The following is a 25,876-nucleotide window of genomic DNA, read 5'->3' on the forward strand; positions in this document are numbered from 1 at the left end:
CGCGAGTGTTACGGAAATGCTTCAGGAACTCGGGTGGGAGTCTCTAGAGGGAAGAAGGCGTTCTTTTCGTGAATCGCTACTGAGGAAATTTAGAGAACCAGCATTTGAGGCTGACTGCAGTACAATTTTACTGCCGCCAACTTACATTTCGCGGAAAGAACACAAAGATAAGATATGAGAGAATAGGGTTCGTATAGAGGCATATAGGCAGTCATTTTTCCCTCCTTCTGTTTGGGAGTGGAACAGAGAGAGAAGATGATAGTTGTGGTACGAGGTACCCTCCGCCACGCACCGTATGGTGAATTGCGGAGTATGTATGTAGATGTAGATCAGAAAAGGCAGAAACGTTAGATATCATTCCTCTGGAATATCTAAAATATGTTGGGGATGAGGAAGCCTAACGATTATTCAAGTTTTTGTGTATAATGTCAGACTAGACATAGAGAACTTTCGGAAGAATATTATCGACACAAACCCGTGGGCCACAACGGCAGATAAATGCAGGAAGTATCGTACAATGAGCTTCCGTCAATGCGTCCAAGATGATGCCCAGAATAATGTGAGAGGTTTAAGACTTAAGAAAAATCAAGACTCTGTCTAAAGAAACATTCTGTGACCCAGAGCGGTGCAAGATGTATGAAATTCTGAGGAAAATAAGTGTATACTTTAAGGAAAGACGGGTAATACACTATATTTACAAGATTCAAGGGAGCCAATACGAATGGAATATCACCAGGGTAGTACTCGGATTAGAAAAGGAGTGAACAGGGATAAGGCCTTTCTCCTCTACTGTTCAATCTGTATATCTAAGACATAACGAAGGAAGGAAAAATAAGATTCAGAAGTAGGATTAAAATTGAGGATGAAAGTATATCAACAACAAGATTCGTTGATGACCTTTATCCCCTGTGAAAGTCAGGAAAAATTACATCTGTTGAACGGAATGAAAAACCTAATGAGCACAAAATATGGATTCAAAGATAGACGACTATGATGGGGAGCAGCTAAAATCTGACTAGTGACAACCTAAACATCAAAACAGGGCACGATTTAGAAGACGAGGTGAAGGAATTTGCTATTTTGGAAACAATGTAAAGGACAATGGATGGAGCGAGGAGGGTGTAGGATTCAGACTGTCAAGGAAAGAGAGATAATTCCCCTCCAAATGAAATCTGCTAATATCAGACACAGGCCGGATTTTAGAAAGGCGTTTCGGAGAATGTCTATCAGTAACAGAACACCATTGTATGGGAGTGAATCACGCAATATGAGAAAACCAGAAAGAAGAGAATCGAAGTGGTTGAGATGTAGTGTTACAAAATGAGCTGAAAATGAAATTAGTTGACAAGATAGAAAAATCAAGCGATTCTCCAAAGAAATTAATCTTTGGGAAAACAGTTGCTAGAAAAATAGGGACATGTTGATAGGACATGCGGTAGGATATCAGAGAATAACTCCTGTCGCACTAGAGTGCGTCTTAGAGGACAGAAAATATAGGGGAAGAGAGAAAGATTACAATACATGGTACAAATTATTGAGAACGATGAGTGCAAGAGCTATTCTGAGATTAGTAGATTGACACATAGGAGGAAACCAAGAAGGGTAGCATAATAGCAGAGTGTTAAAAAAAATGGTCCAAATGGCTCTGAGCACTATGGGACTTAACATCTATGGTCATCAGTCCCCTAGAACATGTTGTTGTTGTTGTTGTCTTCAGTCCTGAGACTGGTTTGATGCAGCTCTCCATGCTACTCTATCCTGTGCAAGCTGCTTCATCTCCCAGTACCTACTGCAACCTACATCCTTCTGAATCTGCTTAGTGTACTCATCTCTCGGTCTCCCTCTACGATTTTTACCCTCCACACTGCCCTCCAATGCTAAATTTGTGATCCCTTGTTGCCTAAAAACATGTCCTACCAACCGATCCCTTCTTCTAGTCAAGTTGTGCCACAAACTTCTCTTCTCCCCAATCCTATTCAATACCTCCTCATTAGTTACGTGATCTATCCACCTTATCTTCAGTATTCTTCTGTAGCACCACATTTCGAAAGCTTCTATTCTCTTCCTGTCCAAACTAGTTATCGTCCATGTTTCACTTCCATACATGGCTACACTCCAAACAAATATTTTCAGAAACGACTTCCTGATACATAAATCTATATTCGATGTTAACAAATTTCTCTTCTTCAGAAACGCTTTCCTTGCCATTGCCAGTCTACATTTTATATCCTCTCTACTTCGACCATCATGAGTTATTTTACTTCCTAAATAGCAAAACTCCTTTACTACTTTAAGTGTCTCATTTCCTAATCTAATTCCCTCAGCATCACCCGATTTAATTTGACTGCATTCCATTATCCTCGTTTTGCTTTTGTTCATGTTCATCTTATATCCTCCTTTCAAGACACTGTCCATTCCGTTCAACTGCTCTTCCAAGTCCTTTGCCGTGTCTGACAGAATTACAATGTCATCGGCGAACCTCAAAGTTTTTACTTCGTCTCCATGAATTTTAATACCTACTCCAAATTTTTCTTTTGTTTCCTTTACTGCTTGCTCAATATACAGATTGAATAACATCGGGGAGAGGCTACAACCCTGTCTCACTCCTTTCCCAACCACTGCTTCCCTTTCATGCCCCTCGACTCTTATGACTGCCATCTGGTTTCTGTACAAATTGTAAATAGCCTTTCGCTCCCTGTATTTTACCCCTGCCACCTTTAGAATTTGAAAAAGAGTATTCCAGTCGACATTGTCAAAAGCTTTCTCTAAGTCTACAAATGCTAGAAACGTAGGTTTGCCTTTTCTTAATCTTTCTTCTAAGATAAGTCGTAAGGTCAGTATTGCCTCACGTGTTCCAACATTTCGACGGAATCAAAACTGATCCTCCCCGAGGTCCGCATCTACCAGTTTTTCCATTCGTCTGTAAAGAATTCGCGTTAGTATTTTGCAGCTGTGACTTATTAAACTGATAGTTCGGTAATTTTCACATCTGTCAGCACCTGCTTTTTTTTGGGATTGGAATTATTATATTCTTCTTGATGTCTGAGGGTATTTCGCCTGTCTCATACATCTTGCTCACCAGCTGGTAGAGTTGTGTCATGACTGGCTCTCCCAAGGCCGTCAGTAGTTCTAATGGAATGTTGTCTATTCCGGGGGCCTTGTTTCGACTCAGGTCTTTCAGTGCTCTGTCAAACTCTTCACGCAGTATCATATCTCCCATTTCGTCTTCATCTACATCCTCTTCCATTTCCATAATATTGTCCTCAAGTACATCGCCCTTGTATAAACCTTCTATATACTCCTTCCACCTTTCTGCCTTCCCTTCTTTGCTTAGAACTGGGTTGCCATCTGAGCTCTTGATATTCATACACGTGGTTCTCTTCTCTCCAAAGGTCTCTTTAATTTTCCTGTAGGCAGTATCTATCTTACCCCTACTGAGATAAGCTTCTACATCCTTACATTTGTCCTCTAGCCATCCCTGTTTAGCCATTTTGCACTTCCTGTCGATCTCATTTTTGAGACGTTTGTATTTCTTTTTGCCTGCTTCATTTACTGCATTTTTATATTTTCTCCTTTCATCAATTAAATTCAATATTTCTTCTGTTACCCAAGGATTTCTAGCAGCCCTCGTCTTTTTACCTACTTTATCCTCTGCTGCCTTCACTACTTCATCCCTCAGAGCTACCCATTCTTCTTCTACTGTATTTCTTTCCCCTATTCCTGTCAATTGTTCCCTTATGCTCTCCCTGAAACTCTGTACAACCTCTGGTTCTTTCAGTTTATCCAGGTCCCATCTCCTTAATTTCCCACATTTTTGCAGTTTCTTCAGTTTTGATCTACAGGTCATAACCAATAGATTGTGGTCAGAGTCCACATCTGCCCCTGGAAATGTCTTACAACTTAAAACCTGGTTCTTAAATCTCTGTCTTACCATTATATAATCTATCTGATACCTTTTAGTATCTCCAGGGTTCTTCCACGTATACAACCTTCTTTCATGATTCTTAAACCAAGTGTTAGCTATGATTAAGTTGTGCTCTGTGCAAAATTCTACTAGGCGGCTTCCTCTTTCATTTCTTAGCCCCAATCCATATTCACCTACTATGTTTCCTTCTCTCCCTTTTCCTACACTCGAATTCCAGTCACCCATTACTATTAAATTTTCGTCTCCCTTCACTATCTGAATAATTTCTTTTATTTCATCGTACATTTCTTCAATTTCTTCGTCATCTGCAGAGCTAGTTGGCATATAAACTTGTACTACTGTAGTAGGTGTGGGCTTCGTATCTATCTTGCCCACAATAATGCGTTCACTATGCTGTTTGTAGTAGCTTACCCGCATTCCTATTTTCCTATTCATTATTAAACCTACTCCTGCACTACCCCTATTTGATTTTGTGTTTATAAACCTGTAGTCACCTGACCAGAAATCTTGTTCCTCCTGCCACCGAACTTCACTAATTCCAAGTATATCTAACTTTAACCTATCCATTTCCCTTTTTAAATTTTCTAACCTACCTGACCGATTAAGGGATCTGACATTCCACGCTCCGATCCGTAGAACGCCAGTTTTCTTTCTCCTGATAACGACATCCTCCTGAGTAGTCCCCGCCCGGAGATGGGGGACTATTTTACCTCCGGAATATTTTACCCAAGAGGATGCCATCATCATTTAATCATACAGTAAAGCTGCATGTCCTCGGGAAAAAATACGGCTGTAGTTTCCCCTTGCTTTCAGCCGTTCGCAATACCAGCACAGCAAGGCCGTTTTGGTTAATGTTGCAAGGCCAGATCAGTCAATCATCCAGACTGTTGCCCCTGCAACTACTGAAAAGGCTGCTGCCCCTCATCAGGAACCACACGTTTGTCTGGCCTCTCAACAGATACCCCTCCGTTGTGGTTGCACCTACGGTACGGCCATCTGTATCGCTGAGGCACGCAAGCCTCCCCACCAACGGCAAGGTCCATGGTTCATGGGGGGGCCCTAGAACATAGAACTACTTAAACCTAACTAACCTAAGGACAACACACAACACCCAGCCGCCACGAGGCACAGAAAATCACTGACCCCGCCAGGAATCGAACCCGGGAACCCGGGCGCGGAAGCGAGAACGCTACCGCACGACCACGAGATGCGGGCTAGGAGAGTGTGATTAATCATGAGATAACACGTCTCCCCCTCCCACCAAAAAAGAATAAAATAAAATTAAAAACGACAAACTTACAGTTGCAACTTAAAATTAACCAAAGTTTTGTGAAGTGGATTTTGGAAAACAGTTAATTCACTTGTGATATTTCGAAACTTGATAGTTGTACTAATTTTATTTAAGCAAAGAATAAAAATTAGGAATCATAAAATATAAAGAATATACTCAAAGAAATCTAGAGAGAAAAGCAAATTTTTATAAATAAGATTGGGTTTTCGTCAAGAGTGTGGGAGGTGGATACATATCCTTCCAGACAAAAAGAAAACATGTATTAGAACGAATTGATTCCCTTCAAAGCAAAGTGTTTTGTAGCGCATTTATTAGTTCGTTAGTTTTACAGTTGAGCAGAAAGAAGGTTTGAAATTTAGGCTTTCAATTTTCTACTTATTGTTTAATGCCTTAAACAAAAGGATGTTTATTCTCACCGGATATAGTTCAAGGTAGACAGTAGTTCATTATTTGTATTACCGAAATAAGATGTGTAGAGTAAAAATAGTTTATCTTTGGAAAAGATTGTTCGAAACCTGCACTTGCGTCTCTGTGTCCTTACCCCAATTCAGGATAACACAAATGTGGGTGTCTGTAATAATGACCAAACATTTGCGAGGTTTTACACCGTCACACATCCAAAATTACTCCGAACAGGAGAGCCTGATTTCGTAACGGATAATATTCCCTTGTGCGATACGTGCGTCGACAATATTTGATTTTTGTAGTTGGTAATAGTTGAATTCTTCATTGATAAACGATGCAGTATCATCTATGTAGGTACCGAATCTTGAGAGATATCAGACTATAGTTTAAGATAGGATAGACCTACTAATCAGTTTCTGCAGGGAATGTTTTGGGGTAGGCGTGTAGATTCAGACTCTACTCACTAGTTGTGTTTGGGTTTAGTGCTCTTGAAACTGAGGAAAAAAGTTTATGTGGCCTGATGTTTGAGTTGCGCTTTATATACAGTCGGACACTAAAGTCCACATACACCAAAAAAATAACACTTGACGTCAAAATCAATCAAGAATATATTACGTATTCACTTTCTTTGACACAAACAGACGTGTTAGGAACTGAAAATCAACATATACACTGCACAATTAATAATAATTCCATATACTGACATCTTGAGCATACAAATGAAACAGCGGTCAGGTACAAAAGTAAACATACACAGTGATGTTCGTCACTTTCAGGCTCAATATAACTTTTTGTGTTGCCACCTTCTGCTTCGATCACAGCTTCCTAACTTCGAGGCATAGATTCCAATTTTTTATCTTACATAGGTGTAAAATTATTCCACTCTTTCACTAAGGCTGCTTTTAAAACATTTTTGCTTTTGATTTTGTATTTTTTTTATCCTATGTTTGAGTTCTCCCCAAAGATGTTCAGTTGGGTTAATGTCTGGTGACTGGGGAGGCGAATCCTACTTTTTGGTACATTGTAAAGGAGTGGAAAAGGTAGCGAAGGGGATAGAAGGGAGGATAGGTGGTGAAAACAGGATGGAATGGGGGGGGGGGGGGGGGAGAGGAAGCCCAGGAAAAGGACAGACGAAGGGAGGGGGAGGTGAGGATCAGAGTTGATAGGGGGGATAAATGGAGGGAGAGAGGGCATCATCCAGGAGGGGGAGTCGACAGAAGCCACCTTGGGAAAGGAGACGAAGGGTGCAGAAGTGAAGTGTGGAGGACATACGACGGTGAAGGCGCGCAGAGGGTGGGGGTTGGAGAGGAGAGGAGCAACCAGAGGATGAGTGGGATACCAGTCTGAAGACCTTGGTTTATGTTATTTTGGATGTGGATGCAAGCACAGAGTTGCACGTCTACCTCTGTCCTTCCAGGCTGTATGCAACACGCTACAAAATGGGTTGTATGTAGACTTATACTGTCCGACTGTATGTCGTTGCATCGCCCGTCTGTTTTGTGTGTCCACAGGCCAGGTGTTCGCGCTGGCGGTGACCTTGGAGGCTTTGGCCCCACTGGTGGGGCCTCCCATCTACAACGCCATCTTCGCGGCATCCATCGATTACTTCCCTGGAGCTTTCCACTTGTTGTCCGTCGGGATCATGGCACTCGACCTTGCCGTGCTGCTGTGAGTACTCTTATACCAATAGATCCTAATCCATAACAGTGCGAAGGCTGGAAGACCCATGTGTCAAAATTTTGTTGTATTCACTTAATAGAACGCAGAGTGGAATTTCGAAGCTTTTAAAGGAGACAATCTGCACGTCCAACGGTGTTCGCCAAGGCAGTGGAGACGTGATTGTGTTCTTCTGATTTTTCCGACTTCATTTACGGTAATATTTCCAAATGTCCCGCTGTGTTGAAGATGCCATGTGTCTGCACAATGTGCGTGGACTCCAAGTGGCAAGCACTTGTACGACATTTGCTTGCAGCGGCTTCTGTGTAGGACGACCAAAACAACCGTTAAAATATTGCTCGAAAAAATGAAATTTTTGAAGCTAGAGGAGCAACCAAAAATACGTATTTCAAATTATTACCGCATATGTGAGGCCTAACTTTGTCGTTCCACTGACAGAGTTAAGTGTCTTGGAAGCGCAGTTCAGTTTTCCATTTGCGTAAAATCTTCATCGCTGTTGCGTTCATTGCGCAAATTCTAAGAGGAGGAATTACTGGGTGAAAGCTATATATATCTCCTAATTTGCTCGAAAACTATGTATCTTAGTGTTCTTCAAAAAAGCTAAAGAGAGGGAGTTAGCTGGAAAGCGTCCGCGTATTCGAATGATGATAAGGTGCAGCAGCCTTAACAGATGGAAGGAACACTAGAGTTTATCGTCCCGTCATCAACGAGATTATTGCGCACGCAGTAAAGCTTGGACTCGAAAAAAATGAGGGAGGGAACTGTCGTGCCATGTTAAATATAGCAGCCCCAGTATTCGCTTCAAGCGATTTGAGAAATTCGCGGGAAACATTGCCGGATGGGCTTACGGAGAGTTAAGTCACCGTCCTCGGGGAAGGGGTACCCATTGTACTAGGTCGCTTAATACAGTCTTGACGTACGATGTAGGTGTAAAAGAAACTTGCAGGACCAACCTAACCTTCAACATCGCCAAAGTTGAAAGCTATAGGCGGTCCGATCGTCTTTGCTGGCATACTAACAATGCAACTATATAGAGAGATTGTGCAACACTCTTCGGGTTTCAGATTTTCTTTCTTTAATCTATGTTCTCCAGTGACGACTGACTCATGGGATTCAGGCGATGTATTTATTTTAGACATGGGCCACATTTTTTCTACGTTTTACAAGAACAGAATCACGTTTATATCTCTGAGGATAGATGCCTTCAGCAAAACGAGATTATTCCCTTTACTCAAGTCCGAAAAAAAATCAAATAATAAATTTGCCGCGCCGATAGTTTAGTGATAGAATCTTGAAGTAACTGACAAATTGTGTATTTTCAATTCAACTATGTTTCCCGTCACATATTAATACAGCATGCTATGACTGCGACCTTGACCACATTCAGATAAGTGTTGCCACAACAAGGAATACGAATGTGACTGGATGCTAAATTACACCATGTATTCGCCAAATTAAATAATTATTGGCAATAATGTTTTTGCAAATTTAACCAAAAATGTTTCTCTCTCGTCCCACTCTCTGTCTGCCTATCTGTTCTGTCTCTCTCTCAGAGGCACAAGTTTTCCTTCCATGTAGTGGGTATTGTTTCCTCTTCCTGGGGCCAATTTTTCTGTACTTCCACTTAAATTAAGGCACCTGGATCCATGTATATACACACATGTCTCTAAAACGGCACCAATCATTAAGATGTAACAAATGAACGATAAGTGGACACTTTCAACGAAAGAAATGCCACTCATATACCGGTTTATGTACATAAACGGGGTGTATCAGAAGGAATGCTCAATATTCATGGTTATGGCAGGAACGATCATTCGAAGGAGAAAAGTAAGTAATCATGGGCTCTAAAATGCATACCTTATGAGCCCTCAGCACTACTTCACCTTCGATACTGTGAAGCAAATCTCTTCTGCTGCAGGCTCTTTGCTTTGCATATATTGAGAGGTGGTAGTATTGACCGAAGAAAGAAAAAAAAACCTAATAAACATGGGCTCTAAAGTGTATACCTTAAGCCAATGTCTCCCAACCTGGGGGTAATGACCCCCTAGGAATAAAATTTAATTTTCTGCCGGCTCAAAACAAAAGGGTTCAGTTGTGTTTCGGTCACGAAACTAAATTATTTTTAATAGATCTTTACTATTATCACTATTTTCTAAGATTGTAATACTTATTCCATAGGTTACTAACAACAACTTTTTTTAAGTGCTAGCACTATTGCGTAACACAATATTGTGAAGGTTACAGCTTGAGAAACGGATGTAGGAATATTATCTTCCCCACATAGTCCTTTGTACCACGTATCTACGATAGTAAAACTGAGACATATGCATCGCATGTGCTGAAACATGCAACGGAAATGCCTTTTCCGAGTTGTAGGTAGTGCCTGTTATAGACCTGGAATTGCAAAACGTATCCACCGTAGATGTGGAGAGTTGCTGGCTTTCTTTTCTGAGGAGGATTTGCGGGAAGCACGTGTGATGCAACGACATTTACTTCATCATCATGAAAACTGTGGTTAGAAATAAGCAGTACCAACTGCATCGTTGACCAAGCAACTCAGGAAAACTATGACAATATTATAAAAAGGATAGACTGCTGCCCACCATATGAAAATGTAGAGTCACAGATATGCAAAACAAAAAGACTGCTAAACAAGAAAGCTTCGGGCAAAAAGCCTTATTCTGTAGTGGACGACATACACACAAATTCACACAACCGCAGCTCATACGCACATTACAACTGTCTCCGACTGCCGACGCTGTTGAGTTGGATTTGCGTGAATGTGAGAGTGTGTGCGTTATCTGCTTCAGAAGAAGGATTTATGGCCGAAACCTTACCCGTTTAGCAGTCTTTTTATTGTGATTGTCTGCGACTCAACATTTCCACTATATGGTGATAGCAATCTGTTCTCCTCATAATACTGTCATTATTCGATCTTGGATTTTCCATTGTTTAAACATAAGTTAACTTTGTTCATTTTAAAATTAAAAACGTTCAAAAACAATTCGTCTTCATTCTGAAGTTCAGTTACGCACTAATGTTGGGGTGATTTTGTGTGTGTGTGTGTGCGTGTGTGTGTGTGTGTGTCTATGTATGTGTGTGTGTGTGTGTTGGAAGGGGGGGTGGAGGGGAATTAGCTAATACCTGCCTGCACTCAGGGGTAATGGTGTCAGAAACGTTGGGAACCACTGTTTTAAGAGTTAGTAGGAGTTGTCCATCTTCGCTATTGTGAAACACATCTCTTCTGCGGCACAAGTGCTCATAGCACTTGATGTATGCATTTTTTCTTGTTTGGTCCATACTGCCTCATAAAATAAGGAAAGCAAAGAGGCTGCAGTAGAAGAGATCTATTTCATTTTATGGAAAATGAGGACGTGCTCACAGCTCTAAAGGTATGAGTTTTACAGTCCATTTCTATCAAAGTCTTTGCTTCGAATGATCGTTCCTGTCATATCCGTAAATATTGTCCACTGTTCCTGGGACACCCTGCACAGATTGCATTCCCTTCGTTCTACAAAATTTCAGAGGTTGGTCAGAGATACTATCTGGGTATTTTGGCATAAGAGACTCGTGATTTTTGTTGCCTCGTTACCTTCTAGGTGTATTTGTCATATTTCTTACTCCCATGTCTGTTTGTATCCGCCGGGCGGAGTGGTCGCGTGGTTTGAGGCGCCATGTCACGGATTGGGTGGCCGCTCCCGCCGGAGGCTCGAGTCCTCCCTCGGGCATGGGTGCATGTGTTGTTCTTAGCATAAGACAGTTTAAGTTAGTTTAAGTAGTTTCTAAGTCTAGGGACCGATGACCTCGGTAGTTTGGTCCCTTAGGAATTCACACACATTTGAACATCTTTGTATCTGTGTTGAACTGGCATACCTGCAGAACAGTGCAAATGTTTCCGATAGGCGCTGTCTGTTTTGTTTCGAAACGAACTTGTGCTACTCAAACTGTTTACTTGTAGTTATCATCGGTAATCTCCACTTTACTCTTCAAAAATTACTGTTCGGCTCTCTATTGGTTTTTATCCCGTAATGTTCATCAAACGTTAACCTTAATGGCCACTGTGCACCTCGTGTATGCGTTCACTGACAGCAGTGGAAAGAGCGGTAAAAGGGCGCCATGCTAAGCTGTCCCAGCAGTGACGGCAACCACATCACAGTACCTTTGCATTTGTCTGAGGGTTGTTGGATTCGTCAGCTTTTTGTGCTGTAAATTATAATATATTACAGACTTTTCCACTATTCCGGAACCATTGTCACAGAAACATAGGTAACTTAAGTGTAACGTGAATGTAGGCTTTTCCGGCGTATACTGATGATGAAACCTTTGGGCCTTCCATCCGGTTGGCTGCGTTCAAATTCCGCGACGTCATGCTCATCATCTTTTGGTGAAGCGTCGATGATGCGCGGGAGTCCCACCTATATAGCTGAGCGGCAGCCATCTCCCCCCTCCCCCCCCCACCCGTCACCCCCCTCCACGCGTGGGATGGTGGTGGGGGCCGCGCATCCTGAGAATATTTCTTCAAGTTAAGTAACAAAGCAAGTAATTATAACTCTGCAACGAGTCACTGGAGACGACAGGTCCATTATTTCGAAATAATCAGAGAACGTTCCAGAGCAGCCTCCTAAATGGTCGATAGAGGTTGTGTACACGATATATAGCCTACACTGCCGATCACCCAAAATGCATCACCCTGCAAGAAGCATCCAAATCAAGTGAAAATTGCAGCGTGCGTTTGCGGCGACGAGAGATGCACATGGTTCGCATTTCAGCGCAGGCGCACATCACGGACGCCAGCAGCACGACCTCCAAGCGCTTATATAAAGGCTTTTTTGCGTATGCAGCTTCAGTGTGCCTCGTAGAAGAGACCGAGCGTCTATCGAGCACGTTTCGGTGTTCGACGGAGGAAGAATAGTTGCCTATGGGGATTGCGGATTACCCTTCAGATAAATCGGTGATCGTTTCGGACGGAACCAAGCCACTGTGATGCGGATCTGTACTTTCTGGATGAAGGAGGGAACGGTGGACCGAGAGTATCGATTGCACACATTTCACTGCAGCAATGCACGTGACGACAGGCATATTCTGTGCATGGCAGTGAGGGATCGCTCTGCCACATTACGAACCATTCCACAACAAATTTGGTGTATTGCTCAAAAAGCAGTTACCGTGCTTACCACTTGATGTCGTTTGCAGAAGGATGAATTGTACATAAGGCATCCATTGCTTCGTTTAACACTGATTCAAAGCCATACGCGTTTGCACCGGCAGCGGTGCGATGAACGATGGTTTTTACAGACGAATTCCAATTATGCGTGCACCTCCATGATGGTCGGTTTGGAGTCTGGAGACACCGTGGTGAGCCACTGTTGAGCTGTTGCCTTGTGCAACGTCCTATTCCTCCTGCACCTGGTATTATGGCTTGAAGCGGTACTGTATACCACTCCCGCACTCCCTGGTACGCACCGGCAGTACACTAAACAGCCAGCGTTACATCTCTGAAGTGTTGGCGTCTGTTGTCCTCCCACAGCTAAGGCGCCACCCCCGCCACATTGCCACAGGGTAATGTGCAATGTTGAAGAATCCCTACTCTCCCGATCTCTCGTCTATGCAAAACATCTGGTCGGTGATTGCGGGGCGACTGGTCCGGGCTGCACCAGCCGCTGCTACGCCACATCAAATTTCGTAATATGTGGGAGCAGCAAGGATTGCTATAGCCCAGCGACATTCGGTACTGACTTCAACATCTTCCTTACTTCACAAGGGGTTGTATTTTCAATCGTGTTATCTTTGTACAATATGTGGACTCCCAGCCGCTGCTACGCCACATCAAATTTGGTAATATGTGGGAGCAGCAAGGATTGCTATAGCCCAGCGACATTCGGTACTGACTTCAACATCTTCCTTACTTCACAAGGGGTTGTATTTTCAATCGTGTTATCTTTGTACAATATGTGGACTCCCAGCCGCTGCTACGCCACATCAAATTTGGTAATATGCGGGAGCAGCATGGATTGCTATAGCTCAGTGACATTCGGTACTGACTTCAACATCTTCCTTACTTCACAAGGGGTTGTATTTTCAATCGTGTTATCTTTGTACAATATGTGGACTCCCAGCCGCTGCTACGCCACATCAAATTTGGTAATATGCGGGAGCAGCATGGATTGCTATAGCCCAGCGACATTCAGTACTGACTTCAACATCTTCCTTACTTCACAAGGGGTTGTATTTTCAATCGTGTTATCTTTGTACAATATGTGGACTCCCAGCCGCTGCTACGCCACATCAAATTTGGTAATATGCGGGAGCAGCATGGATTGCTATAGCCCAGCGACATTCAGTACTGACTTCAACATCTTCCTTACTTCACAAGGGGTTGTATTTTCAATCGTGTTATCTTTGTACAATATGTGGACTCCCAGCCGCTGCTACGCCACATCAAATTTGGTAATATGCGGGAGCAGCATGGATTGCTATAGCCCAGCGACATTCAGTACTGACTTCAACATCTTCCTTACTTCACAAGGGGTTGTATTTTCAATCGTGTTATCTTTGTACAATATGTGGACTCCCAGCCGCTGCTACGCCACATCAAATTTGGTAATATGCGGGAGCAGCATGGATTGCTATAGCTCAGTGACATTCGGTACTGACTTCAACATCTTCCTTACTTCACAAGGGGTTGTATTTTCAATCGTGTTATCTTTGTACAATATGTGGACTCCCAGCCGCTGCTACGCCACATCAAATTTGGTAATATGCGGGAGCAGCATGGATTGCTATAGCCCAGCGACATTCAGTACTGACTTCAACATCTTCCTTACTTCACAAGGGGTTGTATTTTCAATCGTGTTATCTTTGTACAATATGTGGACTCCCAGCCGCTGCTACGCCACATCAAATTTGGTAATATGCGGGAGCAGCATGGATTGCTATAGCCCAGCGACATTCAGTACTGACTTCAACATCTTCCTTACTTCACAAGGGGTTGTATTTTCAATCGTGTTATCTTTGTACAATATGTGGACTCCCAGCCGCTGCTACGCCACATCAAATTTGGTAATATGCGGGAGCAGCATGGATTGCTATAGCCCAGCGACATTCAGTACTGACTTCAACATCTTCCTTACTTCACAAGGGGTTGTATTTTCAATCGTGTTATCTTTGTACAATATGTGGACTCCCAGCCGCTGCTACGCCACATCAAATTTGGTAATATGCGGGAGCAGCATGGATTGCTATAGCCCAGCGACATTCAGTACTGACTTCAACATCTTCCTTACTTCACAAGGGGTTGTATTTTCAATCGTGTTATCTTTGTACAATATGTGGACTCCCAGCCGCTGTTACGCCACATCAAATTTGGTAATATGCGGGAGCAGCATGGATTGCTATAGCCCAGCGACATTCAGTACTGACTTCAACATCTTCCTTACTTCACAAGGGGTTGTATTTTCAATCGTGTTATCTTTGTACAATATGTGGACTCCCAGCCGCTGCTACGCCACATCAAATTTGGTAATATGCGGGAGCAGCATGGATTGCTATAGCCCAGCGACATTCAGTACTGACTTCAACATCTTCCTTACTTCACAAGGGGTTGTATTTTCAATCGTGTTATCTTTGTACAATATGTGGACTCCCAGCCGCTGCTACGCCACATCAAATTTTGTAATATGCGGGAGCAGCATGGATTGCTATAGCCCAGCGACATTCAGTACTGACTTCAACATCTTCCTTACTTCACAAGGGGTTGTATTTTCAATCGTGTTATCTTTGTACAATATGTGGACTCCCAGCCGCTGCTACGCCACATCAAATTTGGTAATATGCGGGAGCAGCATGGATTGCTATAGCCCAGCGACATTCAGTACTGACTTCAACATCTTCCTTACTTCACAAGGGGTTGTATTTTCAATCGTGTTATCTTTGTACAATATGTGGACTCCCAGCCGCTGCTACGCCACATCAAATTTGGTAATATGCGGGAGCAGCATGGATTGCTATAGCCCAGCGACATTCAGTACTGACTTCAACATCTTCCTTACTTCACAAGGGGTTGTATTTTCAATCGTGTTATCTTTGTACAATATGTGGACTCCCAGCCGCTGCTACGCCACATCAAATTTGGTAATATGCGGGAGCAGCATGGATTGCTATAGCCCAGCGACATTCAGTACTGACTTCAACATCTTCCTTACTTCACAAGGGGTTGTATTTTCAATCGTGTTATCTTTGTACAATATGTGGACTCCCAGCCGCTGCTACGCCACATCAAATTTGGTAATATGCGGGAGCAGCATGGATTGCTATAGCCCAGCGACATTCAGTACTGACTTCAACATCTTCCTTACTTCACAAGGGGTTGTATTTTCAATCGTGTTATCTTTGTACAATATGTGGACTCCCAGCCGCTGCTACGCCACATCAAATTTGGTAATATGCGGGAGCAGCATGGATTGCTATAGCCCAGCGACATTCAGTACTGACTTCAACATCTTCCTTACTTCACAAGGGGTTGTATTTTCAATCGTGTTATCTTTGTACAATATGTGGACTCCCAGCCGCTGCTACGCCACATCAAATTTGGTAATATGCGGGAGCAGCATGGATTGCTATAGCCCAGTGACATTCAGTACTGACTTCAACATCTTCCTTACTTCACAAGGGGTTGTATTTTCAATCGTGTTATCTTTGTACAATATGTGGACTCCCAGCCGCTGCTACGCCACATCAAATTTGGTAATATGCGGGAGCAGCATGGATTGCTATAGCCCAGCGACATTCAGTACTGACTTCAACATCTTCCTTACTTCACAAGGGGTTGTATTTTCAATCGTGTTATCTTTGTACAATATGTGGACTCCCAGCCGCTGCTACGCCACATCAAATTTGGTAATATGCGGTAGCAGCATGGATTGCTATAGCCCAGCGACATTCAGTACTGACTTCAACATCTTCCTTACTTCACAAGGGGTTGTATTTTCAATCGTGTTATCTTTGTACAATATGTGGACTCCCAGCCGCTGCTACGCCACATCAAATTTGGTAATATGCGGGAGCAGCATGGATTGCTATAGCCCAGCGACATTCAGTACTGACTTCAACATCTTCCTTACTTCACAAGGGGTTGTATTTTCAATCGTGTTATCTTTGTACAATATGTGGACTCCCAGCCGCTGCTACGCCACATCAAATTTGGTAATATGCGGGAGCAGCATGGATTGCTATAGCCCAGCGACATTCAGTACTGACTTCAACATCTTCCTTACTTCACAAGGGGTTGTATTTTCAATCGTGTTATCTTTGTACAATATGTGGACTCCCAGCCGCTGCTACGCCACATCAAATTTGGTAATATGCGGGAGCAGCATGGATTGCTATAGCCCAGCGACATTCAGTACTGACTTCAACATCTTCCTTACTTCACAAGGGGTTGTATTTTCAATCGTGTTATCTTTGTACAATATGTGGACTCCCAGCCGCTGCTACGCCACATCAAATTTGGTAATATGCGGGAGCAGCATGGATTGCTATAGCCCAGCGACATTCAGTACTGACTTCAACATCTTCCTTACTTCACAAGGGGTTGTATTTTCAATCGTGTTATCTTTGTACAATATGTGGACTCCCAGCCGCTGCTACGCCACATCAAATTTGGTAATATGCGGGAGCAGCATGGATTGCTATAGCCCAGCGACATTCAGTACTGACTTCAACATCTTCCTTACTTCACAAGGGGTTGTATTTTCAATCGTGTTATCTTTGTACAATATGTGGACTCCCAGCCGCTGCTACGCCACATCAAATTTGGTAATATGCGGGAGCAGCATGGATTGCTATAGCCCAGCGACATTCAGTACTGACTTCAACATCTTCCTTACTTCACAAGGGGTTGTATTTTCAATCGTGTTATCTTTGTACAATATGTGGACTCCCAGCCGCTGCTACGCCACATCAAATTTGGTAATATGCGGGAGCAGCATGGATTGCTATAGCCCAGCGACATTCAGTACTGACTTCAACATCTTCCTTACATCACAAGGGGTTGTATTTTCAATCGTGTTATCTTTGTACAATATGTGGACTCCCAGCCGCTGCTACGCCACATCAAATTTGGTAATATGCGGGAGCAGCATGGATTGCTATAGCCCAGCGACATTCAGTACTGACTTCAACATCTTCCTTACTTCACAAGGGGTTGTATTTTCAATCGTGTTATCTTTGTACAATATGTGGACTCCCAGCCGCTGCTACGCCACATCAAATTTGGTAATATGCGGGAGCAGCATGGATTGCTATAGCTCAGTGACATTCGGTACTGACTTCAACATCTTCCTTACTTCACAAGGGGTTGTATTTTCAATCGTGTTATCTTTGTACAATATGTGGACTCCCAGCCGCTGCTACGCCACATCAAATTTGGTAATATGCGGGAGCAGCATGGATTGCTATAGCTCAGTGACATTCGGTACTGACTTCAACATCTTCCTTACTTCACAAGGGGTTGTATTTTCAGTCGTGTTATCTTTGTACAATATGTGGACTCCCAGCCGCTGCTACGCCACATCAAATTTGGTAATATGCGGGAGCAGCATGGATTGCTATAGCCCAGCGACATTCAGTACTGACTTCAACATCTTCCTTACTTCACAAGGGGTTGTATTTTCAATCGTGTTATCTTTGTACAATATGTGGACTCCCAGCCGCTGCTACGCCACATCAAATTTGGTAATATGCGGGAGCAGCATGGATTGCTATAGCTCAGTGACATTCGGTACTGACTTCAACATCTTCCTTACTTCACAAGGGGTTGTATTTTCAATCGTGTTATCTTTGTACAATATGTGGACTCCCAGCCGCTGCTACGCCACATCAAATTTGGTAATATGCGGGAGCAGCATGGATTGCTATAGCCCAGCGACATTCAGTACTGACTTCAACATCTTCCTTACTTCACAGGGGGTTGTATTTTCAATCGTGTTATCTTTGTATGGTATGTGGACTCCCAGCCGCTGCTACGCCACATCAAATTTGGTAATATGCGGGAGCAGCATGGATTGCTATAGCCCAGCGACATTCAGTACTGACTTCAACATCTTCCTTACTTCACAAGGGGTTGTATTTTCAATCGTGTTATCTTTGTACAATATGTGGACTCCCAGCCGCTGCTACGCCACATCAAATTTGGTAATATGCGGGAGCAGCATGGATTGCTATAGCCCAGCGACATTCAGTACTGACTTCAACATCTTCCTTACTTCACAAGGGGTTGTATTTTCAATCGTGTTATCTTTGTACAATATGTGGACTCCCAGCCGCTGCTACGCCACATCAAATTTGGTAATATGCGGGAGCAGCATGGATTGCTATAGCCCAGCGACATTCAGTACTGACTTCAACATCTTCCTTACTTCACAAGGGGTTGTATTTTCAATCGTGTTATCTTTGTACAATATGTGGACTCCCAGCCGCTGCTACGCCACATCAAATTTGGTAATATGCGGGAGCAGCATGGATTGCTATAGCTCAGTGACATTCGGTACTGACTTCAACATCTTCCTTACTTCACAAGGGGTTGTATTTTCAATCGTGTTATCTTTGTACAATATGTGGACTCCCAGCCGCTGCTACGCCACATCAAATTTGGTAATATGCGGGAGCAGCATGGATTGCTATAGCTCAGTGACATTCGGTACTGACTTCAACATCTTCCTTACTTCACAAGGGGTTGTATTTTCAATCGTGTTATCTTTGTACAATATGTGGACTCCCAGCCGCTGCTACGCCACATCAAATTTGGTAATATGCGGGAGCAGCATGGATTGCTATAGCTCAGTGACATTCGGTACTGACTTCAACATCTTCCTTACTTCACAAGGGGTTGTATTTTCAATCGTGTTATCTTTGTACAATATGTGGACTCCCAGCCGCTGCTACGCCACATCAAATTTGGTAATATGCGGGAGCAGCATGGATTGCTATAGCTCAGTGACATTCGGTACTGACTTCAACATCTTCCTTACTTCACAAGGGGTTGTATTTTCAATCGTGTTATCTTTGTACAATATGTGGACTCCCAGCCGCTGCTACGCCACAGCAAATTTGGTAATATGCGGGAGCAGCATGGATTGCTATAGCTCAGTGACATTCGGTACTGACTTCAACATCTTCCTTACTTCACAAGGGGTTGTATTTTCAATCGTGTTATCTTTGTACAATATGTGGACTCCCAGCCGCTGCTACGCCACATCAAATTTGGTAATATGCGGGAGCAGCATGGATTGCTATAGCTCAGTGACATTCGGTACTGACTTCAACATCTTCCTTACTTCACAAGGGGTTGTATATTCAATCGTGTTATCTTTGTACAATATGTGGACTCCCAGCCGCTGCTACGCCACATCAAATTTGGTAATATGCGGGAGCAGCATGGATTGCTATAGCTCAGTGACATTCGGTACTGACGTCAACATCTTCCTTACTTCACAAGGGGTTGTATTTTCAGTCGTGTTATCTTTGTACAATATGTGGACTCCCAGCCGCTGCTACGCCACATCAAATTTGGTAATATGCGGGAGCAGCATGGATTGCTATAGCCCAGTGACATTCGGTACTGACTTCAACATCTTCCTTACTTCACAAGGGGTTGTATTTTCAGTCGTGTTATCTTTGTACAATATGTGGACTCCCAGCCGCTGCTACGCCACATCAAATTTGATAATATGCGGGAGCAGCATGGATTGCTATAGCCCAGCGACATTCAGTACTGACTTCAACATCTTCCTTACTTCACAAGGGGTTGTATTTTCAGTCGTGTTATCTTTGTACAATATGTGGACTCCCAGCCGCTGCTACGCCACATCAAATTTGGTAATATGCGGGAGCAGCATGGATTGCTATAGCTCAGTGACATTCGGTACTGACTTCAACATCTTCCTTACTTCACAAGGGGTTGTATTTTCAATCGTGTTATCTTTGTACAATATGTGGACTCCCAAATAAATTTGGCTGTGATATCTTCGGTCTTTCTGGGAGATACATTATGGGCGCCAGCAGTGTATACAGGGTGAAAAGTATTTAAACCGACAAACTCTGAGAGGTTATAGGGGACATCAAAACAAATACTTTTCCCAAATGTCGTTTTTTCCTATGAGGATTATTTGAACCGGTAGAGGCCGTATTACACTCTTCAGTTGTTAGAGGGCTTATTACGCTCTTCAGTTGTAGGCAACTGCTGTCCGCCAGTGTAGTAGCGCATTGTCTCTCTTTACTAATGGAGCGATACACCTGGAGTGAGTACACTGATACGGTTGGTGCGTACTACGTAGCGCACCACAACGGACGAGCTGCACAGCGGATTTAGTTAAAATGGCTCTGAGCACTATGGGACTTATCATCTATTGTCATCAGTCCCCTAGAACTTAAACGTAACTAACCTAAGGACAGCACACAACATCCAGTCATCACGAGGCAGAGAAAATCCCTGATCCAGCCTGGAATCGAACCCGGGAACCCGGGCGTGGGAAGCGAGAACGCTACCGCACGACCACGAGCTGCAACAGCGCATTTATCAACACCAATATCCTAATCGCCGTATTCCGCATCATACGACCTTTGCTGCTGTGTACCAACGTCTGCGTGGGACCGGGTCATTTTGCAGATTACCTGGGAGGGACGCCGTCGGACGGTAAGAACGCTGCAATTTGAGGAAGCTGTCTTCCAGCATTTGGAGAAGGATCTTTCGATCAGCACTCGTGCAATTGCACGTAACATGGGGACGAATCAGACGAATGTAAGAACAGCCCTTCGAAAGCAATTGTTACGTCCATTTCACATACAGCGTGTCCACAACCTAGAACCAGTTGATTATCCACCCAGAACACAGTTTTCGCAGTGGTACATGGAACAGTGTGAAATACATCCTGCATTTATATCCTCTGTGTTGTTCACCGACACAGTTCGCATGTTTGGAGTGAGGATAGCCCATATGCCAAAGTTACTAGCGCTCGTCAAGTGCGGTTCTTCGTTAATGTGCGGGTCGGTGTTGTTGGGGACTATTTAAATGGGCCGTATCTGCTACCTAGGCCATTGTATGGCAGGCACTATTGCAATGTTCTCGCCAGAGCATTGCCAGAATTGCTGGAAGACGTCCCGCTCCCTACAAGACAACGCATGTAGTTCCAACATGACGGGTCGCCGGCAAATTTCAGTCGTCGTGTGCGTCGATTCCTGGACCGACAGTTACCAGAAACGTCGATTGGCAGAGGTGGTCCTGTACCATGGCCTGTTCGATCCCCAGACATGTCCCCTCTGGACGTTTTTGTGTGGGGAGAGATGCGCAATCTTGTTTACGCAACTCCTGTTGCATCAGAAGAGGATCTGGTTGCCTGGATAGTAGTAGTAGCAGCAGAAGCAGGAACAATTCGGGGTACTCCTGTGGTTTTTGCCCGTGTCAGGCAGAACATGAACCGACGGTGTAACCTTTGTTTACGTATCAATGGAGGCAATTTTGAAAATCTACTGTAATTGAAATTGGATTGTATTACTGTGTTGTCTCCTGGTCATTAAAAAATGGAAAAGTGTTTGTTGGTTTAATTAATTTGCGGCCAAAGAAATTTTCCTCTACAGGTTTAAAATGATATCAGGGAAAAATATTTGTTTTGATGTCCCCTACAACCTCCCAGAGTTTGTCGGTTTAAATACCTTTCACCCTGTATATCGTTATTTAAATGTGTTGGGTACGAGTTTTGAGAGACTGCTCGCTGTTGCAGATTTGCCATTTATCTAAACCGAGGGGCGAAGAAGGAGCCGCAGCAGCGGCAACAAGAGGAGGCGCCCCCACTGCCCGCCTGAGGAGCCACAGCACATCTCCGGAAACTCGAACACAAGGATAGAAGAGTCGTGAATTCCAACAAGGAAGGCACAGTACTGAAGAGAGCTGACAACACCTACGTCGCTTTAAGCTCACGTAGTCAAGACATTTGGATCTGTCTGCCTGTGGGTTCCTCAGTCTGGTGCCCTATCCCGGACACTGCCTGCAGGCTCAATGACGGCCTCGAACGGCGTTGCTTGCTGTGGAGTGACGCTGCTGGGGCGGCTTACACGCTGGCTGCGCGAGTGCGACGTGGCAGAACCATAACCTCTCTTTTGTTCTGTTGCATCAGAGCCTAAAGCTTGTGTGTGTCTCTTTATAGCCGGCCGATGTGGCCGAGCGGCTCTAGGCACTTCAGTTTGGCACCGCGCGACCGCTACGGTCGGAGGTTCGAATCCTGCCTCGGGTATGGATGTGTGTTCTGTCCTTAGGTTAATTAGGTTTAAGTACAGTAGTTCTGAGTCCTAGTGGACTGATGACCTCAGATGTTAAGTCCCATAGTGCTCAGAGCCATTTGAACCATTTTGTCTCTTTATAAAAACATTTTTTTGTATGTAAAATTGTAATTGTTTGTATTTGAGTTTGCTTTGCCACAATTATTGCAAAGTAAAGTTTATTTTACTGAAAATTTCAATCCTATTAAAGACCCAAGAGGTTTTTATTACGGAAGTTTTATAATATTTTACGATTATACATACGTGTAAAATTTCTGTAAAATGTGTCTGATATGTGTGTAAATACATCGTTTGATAAAGTTTTTGTAAAGTAGTGTAATGTTTTAATTATTTTCTTTACGCGACTCACCATTCCGTATACAGGGTGGTCCATTGATCGTGACCGGGCCAAATATCTCATTAAATAAGCGTCAAACGAAATAACTACAAAGAACGAAACTTGTCTAGCTTGAAATGGGAAACCAGATGACGCTATGGTTGGCCCGCTAGATGGCGCTGCCATAGGCCAAACGGATGTCAACTGCGGTTTTTAAAATGGGAACCCCCATTTTTTATTACATATTCGTGTAGTACGTAGAGAAACATAAATGTTTCAGTTGGACAAATGTTTTCGCTTTGTGATAGATGGCGCTGTAATAGTCACAAACATTTGGCTCCCAATTTGGTAACAGGTAGGTTTTTTAAATTAACGTAGGTACGTTCTAACATTTTATTTCGGTTGTTCCAATGTGATACATGTACCTTTGTGAACGTATCATTTCTGAGAACGCAGGCTATTACAGCGTGATTACTTGTAAATTCCACATTAATGCAACAAATGCTCAAATGACGGACATCAATGCATTTGGCAATACGAGTAACGACATTCCTCTCAACAGCGAGTAGTTCGCCTTCCGTAATGTTCTCACATGCATTGACAATGCGCTGACGCATGTTGCCAGGAGTTGTCGGTGGATCACGATAGCAAATATCCTTCAACTTTCCCCACAGAAAGAAATCTGGGGACGTCAGATCCGATGAACCTGCGGGCCATGGTATGGTGCTTCGACGACCAATCCACCTGTCATGAAATATGCTATTCAGTACCGCTTCAACCTCACGCGAGCAATGTGCCGGACATCCATCATGTTGAAAGTATATCGCCATTCTGTCATGCTGTGAAACATCTTGTAGTAACATCTGTAGAACATTACCTAGGAAATAAGCATACATTGCGCCATTTAGATTGACATCGATAAAATGGGGGCCAATTATACCTTCTCCCATAATGCCGCACCATACATTAACCCGCCAAGGTCGCGTGGATTTTGCGTTGCCCAATAGCGCATATTATGCCGGTTTACGTCACCGCTGTTGGTGAATGACGCTTCGTCGCTAAATAGAATGCGTGCAAAAAATCTGTCATCGTCCCGTAATTTCTCTTGTGCCCAGTGGCAGAACTGTACACGACGTTCAAAGTCGTCGCCATGTAATTCCTGGTGCATGAAAATATGGTACGGGTGCAATCGATGTTGATGTAGCATTATCAACACCGACGCTTTTGAGATTCCCATTTCTCGCGCAATTTGTCTGCTACTGATGAGCGGATTAGCCGCGACAGCAGCTAAAACACCTACTTGGGCATCATCATTTGTTGCAGGTCGTGGTTGACGTTTCACATGTGGCTGAACACTTCCTGTTTCCTTACATAACGTAACTATCCGGCAAACGATCCGGACACTTGGATGATGTCGTCCAGGATACCGACCAGCATACATAGCACACGACCGTTGGGCATTTTGATCACAATAGCCATACATCAACACGATATCGACCTTTCCGCAATTGGTAAATAGTCCATTTTAACACGGTAATGTATCACGAAGCAAATACCGTCCGCACTGGCGGAGTGTTACGTGATACAACGTACTTATACGTTTGTGACTATTACAAGCGCCATCTATCACAAAGCGAAAAAACTGGTCCAACTGAAACATTCATATTTCTTTACGTACTACACGAATATGTAATAAAAAATGGGGGCTCCTATTTAAAGAAACGCAGTCTATATCCGTTTGACCTATGGCAGCGCCATCTAGCGGGCCAACCATAGCGCCATCTGGTTTCCCCCTTCAAGCTAAACGAGTTTCTTTCTTTGTTCTTTTCTCGTTTGATCCTTATTTCGTGAGATATTTGACCCGGTCACTATCAATGGACCACCCTGTATAATAAAGAGCGTGAAATTCAATATTTTCATTGATAGGGTGCCCCCATTTTTCAAATACATCATATCATAAACCATACATTTCAACGCAGGTGTCGTCTGTCAGTACTGCTCTGGGTGTCTCCAATTTCAGGAAGTGTTCTTCTCATTCTTTAACAAAAAAACAATAGCAGCACTACACTTCCTAATTCGTAACAGAGTGCCTAAATGATTAAAATGCTTAAGCTGAGGTACTGGTTTAATACAAATATGGCACTCTTTCGGAGTTTCTACGATGTCAGACAACATCTTACAATCGAACATATACCAACTCTAAGAGGCAACTTTTGGCCCTGCAGATCGGATATATAAAATGTTAACGTGTTATTAGTAAACAGCAGGAGCATTCGTGATAAGTTCCTAGAATTAGTCTTGCTCACTAAACTTAATAATACCCACATTTGTAGGGAAAGTCCGGGAAAGTTGGACAACGTTTTTTCTTCAGCATAAAATTTGTTTTCCAACTTTTTTTTTACTTCCGGCAGCATTTTTGTATAACTCTCATACAAACTTAAGTGCAATATACACTCCTGGAAATGGAAAAAAGAACACATTAACACCGGTGTGTCAGACCCACCATACTTGCTCCGGACACTGCGAGAGGGCTGTACAAGCAATGATCACACGCACGGCACAGCGGACACACCAGGAACCGCGGTGTTGGCCGTCGAATGGCGCTAGCTGCGCAGCATTTGTGCACCGCCGCTGTCAGTGTCAGCCAGTTTGCCGTGGCATACGGAGCTCCATCGCAGTCTTTAACACTGGTAGCATGCCGCGACAGCGTGGACGTGAACCGTATGTGCAGTTAACGGACTTTGAGCGAGGGCGTATAGTGGGCACGCGGGAGGCCGGGTGGACGTACCGCCGAATTGCTCAACACGTGGGGCGTCAGGTCTCCACACTTCGTCGATGTTGTCGCCAGTGGTCGGCGGAAGGTGCACTTGCCCGTCGGCCTGGGACCGGACCGCAGCGACGCACGGATGCACGCCAAGACCGTAGGATC

General features: G+C 43.6%; 1 protein-coding gene across 1 annotated transcript in view; it reads left to right on the forward strand.

Moving 5' to 3' along the window:
* LOC126276213 (proton-coupled folate transporter-like) overlaps positions 1-22,891 on the forward strand; it is a 196,322-nt gene extending 173,431 nt beyond the window's left edge. The window contains exons 10-11 of the mRNA XM_049977261.1: positions 7,133-7,289; positions 22,076-22,891. Coding sequence (XP_049833218.1) covers positions 7,133-7,289; positions 22,076-22,157 — 239 coding nt within the window. The 3' untranslated portion in view covers positions 22,158-22,891. The remainder of the gene's footprint in view (positions 1-7,132; positions 7,290-22,075) is intronic.
* The last annotated feature ends 2,985 nt before the right edge of the window (positions 22,892-25,876 follow it).

Source organism: Schistocerca gregaria, chromosome 1 (genome assembly GCF_023897955.1).
Source record: "Schistocerca gregaria isolate iqSchGreg1 chromosome 1, iqSchGreg1.2, whole genome shotgun sequence".
Taxonomy (NCBI): domain Eukaryota; kingdom Metazoa; phylum Arthropoda; class Insecta; order Orthoptera; family Acrididae; genus Schistocerca; species Schistocerca gregaria.